Below are 15,815 nucleotides of genomic sequence, written 5' to 3'. Positions count from 1 at the left end.
ATAAACATGAAGCAAAATAATACAGTTCAAAATTAGGCAATGCACATCCTCCTCGAAGAACTTCATTGGTTAGTAATTTCCATCTCACTCTAGCCCGCTTTCCCTCCCAAAGAAATTTAGAAAACTCTTTTTGCCATAAGGCAAAATATTTTGCATATAGAATTAAGTGTATTCAGCTTTAACAAAAAGTACTGCTTCTTCCAGCAGTGAAGTTTTCAGATCCCTGAAAAGTTTTGGAAAATTTTGCCAATTCAGAGGGAGGATAATATTGGTCCAAGAGACATTGCCTTCTCTCTGCATTGGCTTTCCAATATTGTTGCGTAGCCAGATCTGTTCATGTAATCATGATGTTGTGATGTTATTACACTTTTGATGCAAAAGTTATTACACTTCTGATTGCCTGTCAAGAAAAAGATAAAGTTGACAGCAGTGTAGGGAGGGATCAGCAGGAGCTGATGAAGGGGATAACTAATTAACAAGTAGAATTCAAAGATATAGCGGTGGTAGTCTGTAGAATCAGTATGTAGAGATATCTTGTAACACCTATGAGACTGTCTGATAGAAAGATGTTGGCAGCATGAGCTTTTATAGACTTCAATCTACTTCCTGAAATGCATCTGAAGAAGTAGACTTTAGTCTACAAAAGCTCATTCTGCCAACTTCTTTCTTTCATTTAGTCTCAAAGGTACTACACAATCTCTCTATATACTGTGAAGTCAAAGGCTTTCATGGCTGGCATCCATAGTTTTTTTGTGGTTTTTTCGAGCTATGTGGTGATATTCTAGAAGAGTTCTTTTCTGACGTTTTGCCAGCATCTGTGGCTGGCGTCTTTAGAGAATGTTGGCATGGAAGTGAGGGGGGAACATGAACATGAGAAGAAGGAACATGAGAGACTCTGCAGACTGGGTCAGTCAGAAAAAACAGCAGTAGCAGAACATGTTTTAAACCATCCTGGGCATTAAATGCTGTTTGAAAACACTTAAGTTCTGGACCATGCCAACAACTATCAGGTCAAAATGCACAGGGAAGTCATTGAAATGCACAAACAACTGGACAACTTCAACAGGAAAGAAGAAAACAACTAAAATCAAGATCCAGTAAATGCAAATGGAAACCACCCAGGATTAGGGTTTCCCAGCAGACAATGGATCTCTAATTAAGCAGACACAAATCCTGTTTGCATATTCTCCTACCCATAGGCCTTGCCATTCAACAACAGAACAATATACAGATTAACATGGAAATCACTCCTCCCAAACCAAGGTCACACAGTATGTGTGCATACACACACACACACCACTCACTTCCATTCCAGCATTCTCTGAAGATGCCAACCACAGATGCTGGCAAAATGTCAGAAATGAACTCTTCTAGAACATGGCCACATAGCTCGACAAACCCACAAAAAACTCTCTATATACTAATTAACAAGGTGAGGAAGATAGGGAAGAACATTTCAGACTTGGCATTGTTTTTGTATATGAAGCCTAAGTAGTACAATGAACCATTTGAGCCAGCCTCAAAGGCAACAACCACACTAATAGTCTTAACTTGTGTATACAACTCAGAAGTTTTTCAACATTGTTTCCATGTCTTCTGGCAAAGGCAAACATGTCCATGCAAAGGGAATCTCCTATTTCTACAGTGTAGATAAACTCCCTGATCTGGTTCTTGCACATTAGCTGCTGAATTAAAAATGAAAACAAACAGAATGGGCTATGTTTCTGAATCATTTATAACAACAGAAATCAGTTTTAAGCAGACAAAAAAAATCTCCACTGTGTCTCTGCTTTGCAGGATATTGATGCTGATGAGCCCAAAGCCTTGCACAATAGAGCTGACCAGCAGAACAACTTCTCATCCTTTGAGAGAATAAAGGAACACAAGGAACATCTTGGCAATCAGATCAAAGTAGGTAGAAATAAGAAGAATAATGAGATTGCTGTTATCACCAAATAAGTATAGTGATCAAATGACTTTCTACTACTGTACAAAATAAATACGAAAAAAGAAGCAAATGGCCAATCTGCTTATAGTCACACAGGTTGTTATTATGCACTGCATACAAACATCAAATAATTAAAGCAGCTTTCCTCACCCTGGTGCCTGCCAGAACTGTTGGATTACCACTCCAACTATTTGTATCTAGCAGTTGCCATGGGAATTGTATTCTGGCACATCTGGAAGATTCAAAATTAGATTAGAGAGAACCTGTATAATGGTGAAGGCTACCCTAAATTCAGATCCTCTGTGTTGCATACGCCTGTTAAGAATTTCCAGCCAATTAGCCACTACATTTTTGTGCCCATCTGAAAATAATCGTTACTTTTAGCTTGTAGAAAAAGGAAAGGAAGTAGAGAGATGTAAGATTGTTATGAAATTCTGCATATAGTGGAGATTGTGGAGGAAGAGGTTTTCTCTTCCTCTCCCATAATGCTAGAATTTGGCACCATCCACAGAAACTGCATCATGGAAAATTTGGAAGACATCAAGGGAAATACCGTATTTTCCAGTGTATAAGACAACTGGGCGTATAAGACGACTCCCAGTGTTTCCAGTTAAAATATAGAGTTTGGGATATACTCGCCGTATAAGACTACCCTCTTCCAATGTACACCAAATAAAAATTTAGCAAAATCAGATTTGATTTCAACATGGTAATTTTAATTCAAAAGCTTATGACATGCAGGTACTTAGTAGGAAAACTTGTTGTATACAAAGCCTGCTTGGATTGGACAGCTCTCCCTGCCTGCCCTGTCTCCAAGACTATCAGACCTGTCGCGCAAACACGGCTCTTTTTCCATACCCCAGGTGTCCCTGATGCCTGCAGCTTGCTCCCCCCTTCACTTACACCTTCCTGGTGAGGCGCCCACCATTGGGACCGCATTAAGCCACTTCTTTCCACGAATCCTGGTGAGTGGACTTTCTTTTACTGTACTTGTACAGCGCCACCCTTGCTGCTTTCATACGGTCGCCGCATATGGTGGGGATGCAGCCGCGGCCATATGTGGCGACTGCAGATTCTCCAGTCTGGCTCAGAAGTTTCAGCACCTTCTCTATAAGACGACATCCGGCGTATAAGACAACCCCCCCGACTTTTGAGAAGATTTTTCTGGGCTAAAAAGTAGTCTTATACACCAGAAAATACAGTACATTGTTTAATTATTGCCCTTGCTTCCACAAGAGGTGATGATGGCCACTAACTTACTTATTTACCTTTTATTCTGGAACAAGGCAAGGCGCCCCTACAAAAATGTCCAGTTTTTTACCTCTTGGGGCTTCCAACTGCTCCAAACCCAGAGATTTTAACATAATCATCTGCTTCTCTTTTTAAAAGCATACACTCTATGCTTGGGGAAAATTATAATGGTCAAAAAGTTTTTTTTTCACTCCCCCACAGTTATGAATAAAATATATAGGCTAGCAGCCTTCTAGTGACTTGCATAAGTTCCCTTCTGCATGTAGTTGTACTTTTTTGGCCATGATGTAATGCCTATATCCAGTTGAAGGTTGTGGGAGGTGAGTTGTACATGCGCTGCCATTGTACATATGGTGCTGTCATGCATTGGACATGCAGTTGAACATTGTAAATGTGCTTATTGTATTGCACATTGCAGTTGTGCATTTCACATTGCCATTGTGCATTTTGCACTTGTTTGCACATTCAGTTGCAGTGTTGCAATTTACTAATGCAAAGTCATCATGTAACTCTGTGAGTGTACAGTTGCACTTGTGTCTCCTTGATACAGAATCTCAGCCATTGTTTTTCAGTAAAAAGACATTGGTTTTTGACATAGGAAGGGAGGATTTATGTACATGGGCCAAACATTCCACTGCCTCACTTGGTACATAGTTCTGTGTTTGCTTATATTCCTTTTTGCCTCTGCCACACCTTTCATTCATACCCCTTACTGATTTTCCACTTGTAAACACTTTGAGGGCAGGAATTTGTCTTCTTTTCTGTTCCCACTTCATTGCATATAGAACAATTTGTGCACAGGAGGAAAGATCCCTGTTTACATATGACCTTTCTAAAGATGTGCATTACAGTTTCAAAAGGGAATAATAATGTGATAAAAGGGAAAACTTATCAAGGAATAGCTATAGCTAGTTGGGCACATGCTCCCAGAGGTCTGACTCAACAGAAGCAGTGGTGTTTCTCTGTTCCTGAAGCAGGAATATTTTCCAATTTTCAGTCTGAAGTTTGATGAATATGCTCAGCACTTTGGACAGCTCTTTTAAAATTTGGGCTAGAAGCTGGAGCAGATTCACCAGCAAGATCCTCTATCCCACTGGTTCCTAACCTTTGGTGCTCCATGTGTTTTAGGCTTCAGCCTCAGAAGCCCCAGCCAACTTGGCCAACAGACAGTAATTATGGGAGCTGGAGTCCAAATCATCTGGAAGATCAGAGATTGAGAACCACAGCAATAGCCAATGAACAGTCATTATTACATCCACCTTTCCCAGTTATTGTGTGCTGTAGGCAATTAAATAACAGCAGGCATTCATCAAATTGGGAGAGACAGAAAGCAAGAGTGTGCCCTTTTTTGTCTTTCCAACACCATCTGCCATCTTTTTTTGAGTAATAGAACCTGAATCTGGAGTACAAGAATCCAGTGATGCTGACCATAGTTAAGTTCCAAAGAATATAGTTTAAGAAAACATATGAATCTGCATCCTGACATGGTAGTGGTTGGCATGGTCCAGAACTTCAGTGTTTTCAAACAGTATTTTATGCCCAGGATGGTTTGTAGCATGTTCTGCTACTGCTGATTTTTCTGGCTGGCCCAGTCTGTAGTATCTCTCGTGTTCCTTGATTCTTGTTTGCACACTGCGTTTGGTGGTCCCCATGTAGACTTGTCCGCAGCTGCATGGTATGCGGTTTGAAAACACTGAGGTTCTGGACCATACCAACCACTACCATGGCAGGATGCACAGGGAAGCCATTGAAATCCACAAACACCTGGACAATTTCAACTGGAAAGAAGAGACCCTTAAAGTGAACAAAATTTGGCTACCAGTCCTGAGGAATAGCAAAATAAGGACTCAGCAAATGCAAATGGGAAACCATTCAGAGTCAGGGGCTTTCCCAGCAGATAATGATCACCAATTAGCAGACATTAATCCTTGTTTGTAATAGCCTCCCAGGCTGAAGCCAGCCATCAGCACAGAACAATACACATGCAAATCACTCCTGCATTCCCAGGCTCACACTGTATATATACACCCAACTTTTTCCAGGCAAAGCATTCTCTGAAGATGCCATCCACAGATGCTGGCAAAATGTCAGGAAGAAACTTTTCTGGAACATGGCCACATAGCTTGAAAAAACCCACAAAAAACATTATTAATTTTCTGAAAATAAGTTTGGTGAAATAAAATAAGAACATAGAATATCCATAAAAAATATCCATGTTGGCCAAATAGGAAAGCGCAATAATATCCAAAATCCAAAAAGAGTGATACTTTTGTTGGGCTACCCAAAATGTACAAAATACATGTAAAATGAAAAATCCATAATAAAACCACCATCATATAAACATGTTGTTACTCATACCTCAATATGTAATTTGGGCATCATTTTGTATAACCATATGTATTTCTTTGCTTATGCATACATGTCCCATCCGCCCTGAGGCATTTGGCTGTAGGTCTCTACAGCATGACCAGTCTGTGGTTACATATTGCTACCCCTGCCATTCCGCTTACTGTGTGCTGTGGGCAATAAATTAAACAGCAAGCAATACAACTCAAATAATGGAAGAGAGACTGGGAGAGAAATAATCAACTGAATTCTTGAAGTGCCATTGAGTCTATAGACAAAATAGCACCACCCAAAAACAAGAAAGAGGTTTCAGCATTCCAATGGGAACCACAAGGGTTACAGAAGTACAACTTTTTATAAAAACATAGTGGTTCAATAATACACACACACACACACACACACACACACACAGAGAGAGAGAGAGAGAGAGAGAGAGAGAGAGAGAGAGAGAGAGAAAGAGCACAATAAAGACTGAGCATAGTGACTAACTGGCTAGAAATTTTAACAGATGTATGCAACACTGCAACATTCTATGGCAGACCCCATTTGTTTAAAAAAAAGCCATTATAAAAATATAAATTGTGTGCAGTGACTCCATTACTGAAAATTTGTGAAAATTCTGGCTACTTTGTCTTTTCAGCCTAATTTTTTTTTATTAGAGACCGAACTTCAAAAGCAACACATAAACATAACTCGGTGCCCTACAGGTCCTGCTTTGAAGTGCAGTACCTGGAATGGTGAATTACATGTACTAGAAAAACACCTCTCTGTATCCCAAAGGGATATCCACTTAATGAGCTGTGAGTCAGACAACTCACTTCCTGTGTGCTCAGGACTACCTGGGTAAATGCAAATCAGCTGCTAAGAAACCTGTTGCTCCAGATCACATGGTTTGTTCGGTTTATTTTGTCTTTCTTTTGTTCGGTTTATTTTGTCTTTCTTTTCTTTTTCTTCATCGCCTGCTCATAATCCACCAACTGAGAGGAGTTTGCCGGCTCATGCTGCTTTTTAAAAATTAACTGCTCTATATAGCTCATAGTTCTTCCTGTGTTTGAATCATCTTTCCTGCAGGGCAAACCCTCCACTGGAGTCACAGACATTCCAGAGTGCTTATGGAGAACACTAGGAGGAGAATCAAAGGAAACTGTGGACCCCGGTAGGCCTGGCTCTGACCCTGCACAGGTCCTCCATGTGTGCCAAACACAAATTGCTGAGTTGGAAATATGGCTAGAACAAACTAAGGAATCCCTGAGGTCAGAAGCCCAGACCTGCCAAATGCAGCAGACAGTGGAGCAGCGTTTGGCTGCGTGCCAGGTAAGCTGAACTGGCCAAAGTTCACTGCTATCATCATCTCATGAAACCAGTCACCTTTCCTCTCATTTAGGGAATGAGATAATAATAGTTTCAGGTATTGCCGCTTCTGCTGACTGCTGGCTGGGACATTCTACTTGTAATCCCAAAAGCAAATGTTTCCAAGCACTTCATGGCTAGAGGTCATTTTCCCATACTCTTGATCTGGCTGTTGTCCTCTAAATCCAAGGAGACATTAGAAGTGTTCCAGTAAACACAGAATTCCCTGTCCCATGTTTTGAGATTTGAAATTAATGCAGGGGTAGAGCAAGAGACAAATAACAGACATGTCTGTGTCTGTCTGTGTCTTTCTGTCTGGCCTTGTATTCATTGGTGATTTGCCCCAAATTTCCCCTGGGCTTGCTGCATCCTGTTTACATGACACAGGGCCAAAACCCTGAATTGGGTACAGACTTTCTCCATGACACCTGTACCCCATGTATGGCTTCATCCTTGTAAACCACATTCAAATAACACCATTTGCTGTGGGGTTGTAGCTCTTTTCTTGGGGACAACAGTGCCTCCCTACACTTGCAGCCCTTGCGAACCACCCTGAGGTTAGAATTAGGTGCCCAATGTCAGTAGTGTGGCTGGGCACCTCATTCTGACCTCAGGAGCAGCACCAGGCAATGAACGGGGGGCATGTAGGAAGGCAGCTGCCCTTCACTCACTAGGAGATCCAAAAACCCACAACAAAAAGAACAGGTAAGGGGTGGGTTTATGGGAAATTTGTGGTCAGAATACTCTGAGGGCAGAATAGTCTTTGGCAAGTGTAGAGCTGCCCTCTCTCTGTGTGTATACTTAACACTTCCCTGATGGCCACTTCCCTACACACCTTCCCTCCTGTCTAGTTTCTGTTAAATAGACAAACTCTTGAGATTTTAAGTCACTGTATAGAGAGGAAACCATCTGAAGTCAAAAAAGGATGTAGGGAGGAGTGCTGAGGGGAGGACTAATTATTTCCTCATTGCAGATATCTGCCATCCAATGCAGTCAGGTTAGTTGACAAACTTGTCATTGAAAATAGGCAGTAGGATGATAAAGAGATATGGTGACTAGTAAGGGGGCACTTCCATTGTGTGCTAAGGGGATTCCTAGTGCATGTTATGCCATGGCATTGGAAGCAAAGGAGGAAAGATCAGCATCATGCAGGAGCAACATTGCTATCTGGGTTGTGTTTGTCCCATCTGGTGCTAGGTTGCCATCTCCTTCCATCAATGCTGGCATGAGGCCTCCACTGTAAGGATATGAGGTTATTCATTTAAAAAACAACAGCAAAGTTTTTCATCCTTTTTAATGTGAAGATAGGCTACAATTAGCTTCATGTTGCCTTACATCTTTCCATTACTATGTAATTTGTACATAATTCTTACTTCCTCTCATTCGTGTAAATTGTGGTGCTTAGTTTTTCCCTGTCAGAGAATTTGGGTTATTTATTGCATAGGTTGGGGACTTATGCCATCTTCTTGTTATAACACAGAACAGTACACATAGCTCTGCTTAAGTCATACTTTGTTACATAACAGGATTTTGTAGTAGGGATGTAATTGTTCATGCAGTTTCTTCTCAAAGTAAGCAACAGGTAATTTTAACAATTTCCTTCCCACTGTGAGAAGGTCTTTGAAAACCTTACAGTTTCTTACAGTTTTCAAAGCCTATCTGCAATTTGGGAATGTTTCCTGCACAAAACAACCACATGCAAATTTATACAAAATAAGTCCTGAACTGTACAGACTCTTGTCAGCTCAGGATTCTTCTTGTTGGGGGTTCTCAACTATTGAAAAGCATGCCATTTTGACAATTTTTTGAATATTTTCTAATATTCGTTCTATCCCTAGTTTCTGGCATCCCTAATGAAGTAGTGAAGCTCCTGTGATGAGTAAAATGTAATATAGTAAATCCTCTAGAAAAGAAACCTGGCTTGAAAGTAGCTAAAAAAATTAACCAGTTCAGGTATAGCATGTTCAAAATGATAGCCAATCAGACTGAGGCTGGGATGGACAACTGTTCCAGGTTGGAGGCCACTTTTTGGTGGACCAGAAGTGATTGGATGTTACTTCTGGTTTGTTTCACTTTATTTTGGCTAGCTTTCTGCCCCTGCCCCCCTCCCCCCAAGATTTGATAGGGCCCTTCTGGTACTGTATAAATGACATCAAACCACTACATTTTGTGGTGGTTTGGTAGTGGCTTGGACAGTTTTCAGGTGATTTTTTTTAAAACCCATTTTCAGTTTCAGTTATAATTTTGGAAGCAGGGCTGGGGGCCATGGGGATGTCTTGTACTGCCTAGGAAGCTGCAAAAAGCAGCTGGGGTTGAATTTATTCCATCTTTCCATAGGTGTTTTATCTTCACTATTATAAACCTGCCAGAGAAAAAAGTACTGTCTGTCATATTTCAGGAATGTATTTGACTCCACAAATTTCTAGAAAGATGCTGGTAGACCAGTGATTCCCAAAATGGGTGGTACGCCCCCCCCCCCCGGGGGGGTGATAGAAAGATCCAGGCGGGTGGTGAAGGGGAAAGGGGGCAGTGAGGGAAATAGAGGGCTGTCAGTAAAAGTATTGGTGTGTAAGAAAGACGAGGAAGCAGTGGCCTTTAGGACCATAGTGGGGATGAAAGTTGCATGAAACATCTTTTCAGGGTCCCTTAAAACCACCACAAAGCCTCTTTTCATGTGATGGTATCTCCTGCTCTTCACAGTGGTGGGAAACTCTTACAAGGGTTGTGTGTAAAATTAGGGGATTGCAAGCAAATTATTGTGACTACAGTCATCCCTCCATATTTGCAGCTTTGATATTTGTGGATTTGATTATTCACGGATTTCATTAATATGTTCTCTCTAGGACTGTCTAGGTCCTCCAGTGCAACTCTGTGGTCAACTTTAACTAAAAGTTGCACTGAAAAACCATTTGTAGCTACTCCAGTGCCATTCTATGGTCAGTGTATATTGGACATTGACCACAGAGTTGCACTGGAGGACCTAGAGATTCCTAGAGAGGTGTCCTCTCAGGTCAAAACAGTGTTTTTGTTATTTGTGGTTTTTCCATATTCACGGGGGTCTTGTTCCCCTAACCCTAACGAATATGGAGGGACAACTGTATATTTGCATGTATTCATAGAGTCACACAGCATTACATATATGCATGTATGTGTATATGCCTTCAAGTTACCTGTCAGCTTAGGGTAACCCTGTGTATCCCATAGGGTTTTCTTAGAAAAAGACTGTTCAGAGGAGATTTTTTTTTGAGTTCCTTTCTCTGAAATACAGTACATGATATATATTGGTGGTCTCCCATCCAAGTACTAACCAGAGTTGACACTGTTTAGCTTCCAAGATGAGATGGGATCTGGTAGTTTTAGGATATTTAGGTCCTGCACATACACATACAATTTATACAGTTGGAAGCTGGGATTTTGGAGGTCATGCAGTCCAGCCCTGGCTCGGGAATCTACTGGATGCACGACACATGATGTAATGATTAGATTTTAAAAAGAAATTCCCCTCTGGTTTTCCCATTTCTACTCATTATCTTTAGTTGCCTTGAAGAGCAACACGTTTCCTCCATTTTCTTCATTACTGCCCTTTGGATATTTGAAAAGCACAGGCTTTTTCTTCTCCAGGATAACTCAGTGTTTCCAGTTCTTTCTTAGAAGACTCTACATATATCCCAGTTTGTCATCTTTATGAAATGTGGTACCCATGTTCTTTTAGTATTGCCATACTGTTTCCTCCCTTCCATCTCCCCTCCCTTTTTCTTTCCCCTCCTTTAGTGTAAACATTTAGATTTTAAGCTGCTTATTTGACTTTCTTAGTCTTATCAGTGTGTAAATTGAGTGTAGTGGAATGTATATTGACTGGGTTGGTCCACAAGGGTGTGTGTGTGTGTGTGTGTGTGTGTGTGTGTGTGTGTGTGTGTGTGAAACAGAGGGAATAATCTGAAACTCTCAGTCCTCTCAATGAAAAGATGTCTGATTTTTTTTTCATGAGCTCTTGGGTGGTAACATATGTCAGCTTGAGGACTGGTTTCTTTCCTATGCTAAGTGAAAACATAACTTTTTATTAAAGCATTTAGTGCCTGACTTACTTTTCAAATGTACATCTACATAGTTTTAATTATTCTAACTTGTTGTTGTGCAAAGCACATCATTTCCAACTTACAGCAACCCTAGCCTAAACCTTGTCTTCTTGGCAATATCTGTTCAGAGGGTTTGCCACCATTGCCTCCCTCTAATGCTGAGAGTATGTGACTTCCCCAAGGTCATCCAGGCAGTCTGAACTAGACTATTCCCATTAAATTAATGGGAAGTACAAGTGTTGAGTTATCATTTAATAATGGCAATCTGCTTGAGAAAAAGATATATCTCATGCTGCACCAAAGACCACAGGAAAAAGTGGAAAAAGTCTTATAGCAACTCCAAGACTTATATATATATATACTTGTGTGATCTAAAGGCACCAGATCTAATCTTGGAAGCTAAGCAGGGTCAGCTCTGGTTAGGACTTGGATGAGATAATCCAACAATCCCCAGGTGCTGTAAGCTATATTTTGGAGGAAGGAACTGCCAAAACCACCTCTTGAGTGCTCCTTGCCTAAAGAAAAACCTATGAAATTAATGGGTTTCCATAAGTCCCAGGCAACTTGAAGGCACATAGATATTTATCACACTATACTCTTAAAGTGCTACTATTCCACTTTGACTCCTCTAGCTGCCTCCTGTTGCATTCTGGGATTTGCAGTTTTAAGGAGAGAATTCTGCCTGAGAATTCTAAATACCCCTCCTTAAAACTGCCAATCCCAGAATGCAACAGGAGGCAGCTAGAGGAGTCAAAGTGGAATAGTAGCACTTTAAGAGTATAGTGTGATAAACATCATAAACACACAGAGAGGACTGCTTGGCTGCAAAGCTACATTATTTGGGTGGAGTGTAATAAAGTTTCACATCTCTCCCTCTCCCAGAAAGCAACTTTCCAGAGCACAGAACATGCTACCCTGGCTGTTCAGTGGCCAAGGAGAGGAATATAAGAGAGAAGACAATTTCATGGTCCAAAAGGTGGAAGAGGCAACAAGGGGGTCAGCTATTTTAGATCTGATCCTAACCAACAAGGATGACTTGGTTAATGGGGTGCAAGTGGTGGGATCATTAGGTGGAAGTGACCATGTTCTCCTGGAGTTTGTAATACAGTGGAAAGGAGAAGCCAGGCAGAGTCAGACACGCATCCTAGACTTTAGGAGAGCGGATTTCAGTAAACTTAGAGAAGTATTGAGGGTGATTCCATGGTCAGAAATACTAAAAGATAAAGGAGTTCAGGACGGATGGGACTTTCTCAAAAGGGAGATACTGAAGGCACAATTTCAAACAGTTCCAGTGAGAAAGAAAAACGGGAGGTGTCTCAAGAAACCAGGATGGATGACTAAGGAACTTTCAACTGAGCTAAGTTTGAAACGGAACATGTATAAGAAATGGAAAAAGGGGGAAATCACAAAAAAGGAATTCAAAGAAATAGCAGGCATGTGTAGGGGTAAAGTCAGAAAAGCTAAAGCGCAGAATGAACTCAGGCTTGCTAGAGAGATTAAGAACAATAAAAAGGGCTTTTTTGGATATGTCCGCAGCAAGAGGAAGAAGAAGGAAACGGTAGGGCCACTGCGTGGAGAAGATGGCAAAATGCTAACAGGAGATAGAGAAAAGGCAGAATTACTCAACACCTTCTTTGCCTCAGTCTTCTCAGAAAAGGCAAAGGGTGCTCAACCTGAGGATAATGGAGCAGAGGACAGAATAGGGGAATTTCAGCACAGAATAAGTAAAGAGATAGTAGAGGAACACCTTGTTAATCTAAATGAATTTAAGTCTCCGGGACCAGATGAACTCCATCCAAGGGTATTAAAAGAACTGGCAAATGTAATATCGGAGCCATTGGCAATCATATTTGAAAACTCCTGGAGAACAGGAGAGATCCCAGCAGACTGGCGAAGGGCAAACGTTGTCCCCATCTTCAAAAAGGGGAAAAAAGAGGATCCCAACAATTATCGTCCAGTTAGTCTGACATCAGTTCTAGGAAAGATTCTGGAGCAGATCATTAAACAGAGAGTCTGTGAACATCTAGAAGGCAATGCCATAATCACAAAAAGTCAACATGGGTTTCAGAGAAACAAGTCATGCCAGACAAACTTAATCTCTTTCTTTGATAAAATTACCAGCTTGGTAGATGACGGGAATGCTGTGGATATAGTATATCTTGATTTCAGTAAGGCCTTTGACAAGGTTTCCCATGACATTCTTGCAAACAAGCTTGTAAAATGTGGGCCAGACAAAGGAACTGTTAAATGGATCTGTAATTGGTTGACCGGCCGAACCCAAAGGGTGCTCAACAATGGCTCCTTTTCATCCTGGAGAGAAGTGACCAGTGGGGTCCCACAGGGCGCTGTCCTGGGCCCAGTGCTATTCAACATCTTTATCAATGACCTGGATGACAGAATTGGGAGCATACTTATCAAATTTGCAGATGACACCAAATTAGGGGGAATAGCTAATACCCCAGAGGACAGGATCAAGATTCAAAATGACCTGAATAGACTAGAAAGCTGGGCCAAAGCTAACAAAATGAAATTCAACACAGGGAAATGTAAGGTATTGCACTTAGGGCGGAAAAATAAAATGCACAGATATAGGATGGGTGACACCTGGCTGAATGAAACTACGTGTGAAAGGGATCTAGGAGTCCAAGTAGACCACAAGTTGAACATGAGTGAACAGTGTGATGCGGCAGCTAAAAAGGCCAATGCTATTTTAGGCTGCATCAATAGAAGTATAGTGTCTAGATCAAGAGAAGTAATAGTGCCACTGTATTCTGCTTTGGTCAGGCCCCACCTAGAATATTGTGTCCAGTTCTGGGCGCCACAATTCAGAAAGGACATTGAGAAACTGGAGCATGTCCAAAGGAGGGCGACAAAAATGGTGAAGGGTTTGGAAACCATGCCCTATGAGGAACGACTTAGGGAGCTGGGGATGTTTAGCCTGGAGAAAAGAAGGTTAAGAGGTGATATGATAGCCCTGTTTAAATATTTGAAAGGATGTCATATTGAGGAGGGAGCAAGCTTGTTTTCTGCTGCTCCAGAGAACAGGACCCGGAACAATGGATGCAAGCTACAGGAAAAGAGATTCCACCTGAACATTAGGAGGAACTTCCTGACAGTAAGGGCTGTTCGACAGTGGAATGCACTTCCTCGGAAGGTGATAGAGTCTCCTTCCTTAGAGGTCTTTAAACAGAGGCTGGATGGCCATCTGTCAGGGATGCTTTGATTTGGATTTCCTGCATGGCAGGGGGTTGGACTGGATGGCCCTTGCGGTCTCTTCCAACTCTATGATTCTATGATTCTAACCCAACAGCACTGGCTGTTTGCTTTTAGTCAGCGTTGCCAATTTCTGGGGAATTCTCTGGAATCCGTGGAATTCAATTAATTTCTTTCCGGGGATTTTGACTGAATATTCCAGTAAATATTAGGGAATTCTGGGGATTTTGGATTTTGGTAAAGCATTCCGGGGAATATCTTTGAGGCTTGTTGGCAACACTGCTTCTAGTAGAAGGGAACTGAGGTGACTGTTCTGGAACTCCAGCGACTTGCTGAATAGTGTGGGATCTGGGATAGCGTGGTCAGCGTTCTTCTCCCAGCTACAAAATTGTAGACATGGGCCAGGTGTTACTTGGAGACCCTCTCTGCCCCCTCTTCCTTCCCCAGCCATTAAATTGCCAAGGTAGTATGCTTCAGCCATAGAACATTGCTAGGGGAGGAGCTGGACATCGGGCAAGGGGATAATGAATGCCTTCTTCACAATATTGAAAAAGGCATTGGGGGGGGGGTATAACCTCATATTACATGTGCATAGGTCATGAATAGAATTACACTCTGTTGTTTTTGCTGCAACAAACTAAAATAGCCACTCCTCCAGCAGACTTGAAGCTTGCATGATGCAGCATGATTTATTTTCAGAGACTGGAAATATTACTCTTTTGCACAACAGTGCCCAGGATTGTTGGCTATGGTAGGATTCTGGGAATTGCTGTCTCCAAAAATAACATTTTCTAGTTCTGGTGTTTTTGTTTTGTATTGTTTTTAGCTAGAACACAGCTCCACTAATCAAAGCTGTGTGCAAAACAGAGTAAGCAGAAATACTGTACCAATTAAGAAACAAGATACCTCTGAGCACATGCTCAGGAATTTCTGATGGAATCAGTACCTCATTCCCAAGACCTTTCCCTCTTGTTGTTTTTTTCCTCAGGCTCTACCCTTCAGTGATCAAATTTCAGGAAGGTGTGGGGGTGGTATGCTTTTGTTGTTAGATAATTAGGAGCTCGAAACTTCTGCCTACTTTCATCTGCCAGAAAATCCCAATCGTGCTCTAAAAACTACAAAGACGTTGATGGTACTACATAAAAGTTTGCAATTATCTGCATGTCTCTTTGTCCTCTAAACTGCCCTCCCCCTTGTCTGGTTAACTGCCAAAAATCCCTGATTGAACAAAAAAACACCCTTTCCCACCTCTGAAAAAGCCAGAGGAAGAGGAAATATGAGCCACTTTTAGATTGTCCCTCCTGGCCACTTTTGCTAGCCTTTCTTTCAACCTACTAGCTTATGCTCTCTTCAGTAAATAAAGTTTACTAAAGAATGAATGATTAACTGCTTGTCTTCTCCAGGTCATGTTATCAGAGATTGAACAAAAAGTGGTATATCTATTGGAGGATTGCAAAGACCGGCCAGCCAGTGATAGTCCATGCCTCCAGGAAGAAGCAGAGACCCTTTCCCGGAAACTTAGAGATGTGAAGCTCAACTTGGAAAAAGTACAGGGCATGCTCCAGGACAAACATGCAGAAGGAGAGGTAAAACAAAACCACAACAAACTGGTCTGCTGCTTTTACATTTTT

The 15,815-nt window shown here is 41.5% G+C and overlaps 1 protein-coding gene across 8 annotated transcripts in view; it reads left to right on the top strand.

The window, feature by feature from the left end:
* Window positions 1-15,815, top strand: part of SYNE2 (spectrin repeat containing nuclear envelope protein 2) — a 348,063-nt gene that overhangs the window by 198,599 nt on the left and 133,649 nt on the right. For 6 of the 8 annotated variants that reach the window (XM_089522735.1, XM_089522729.1, XM_089522733.1 and 3 more), the window contains 4 exons: window positions 1,798-1,911; window positions 2,812-2,913; window positions 6,617-6,859; window positions 15,588-15,770. In XM_089522735.1, coding sequence (XP_089378861.1) covers window positions 1,798-1,911; window positions 2,812-2,913; window positions 6,617-6,859; window positions 15,588-15,770 — 642 coding nt within the window. The remainder of the gene's footprint in view (window positions 1-1,797; window positions 1,912-2,811; window positions 2,914-6,616; window positions 6,860-15,587; window positions 15,771-15,815) is intronic. The other 2 variants (XM_089522732.1, XM_089522734.1) reach the window with 2 other exon arrangements.

The sequence above is a fragment of the Sceloporus occidentalis genome, unplaced genomic scaffold, assembly GCF_023333645.1.
Source record: "Sceloporus occidentalis isolate IW3139 unplaced genomic scaffold, rSceOcc1.0.p SCAF_4, whole genome shotgun sequence".
Lineage (NCBI taxonomy): Eukaryota > Metazoa > Chordata > Lepidosauria > Squamata > Phrynosomatidae > Sceloporus > Sceloporus occidentalis.
The sequence above is the reverse complement of the archived record's forward strand: the minus strand, read 5'-3'. Positions and strand labels throughout refer to the sequence as shown.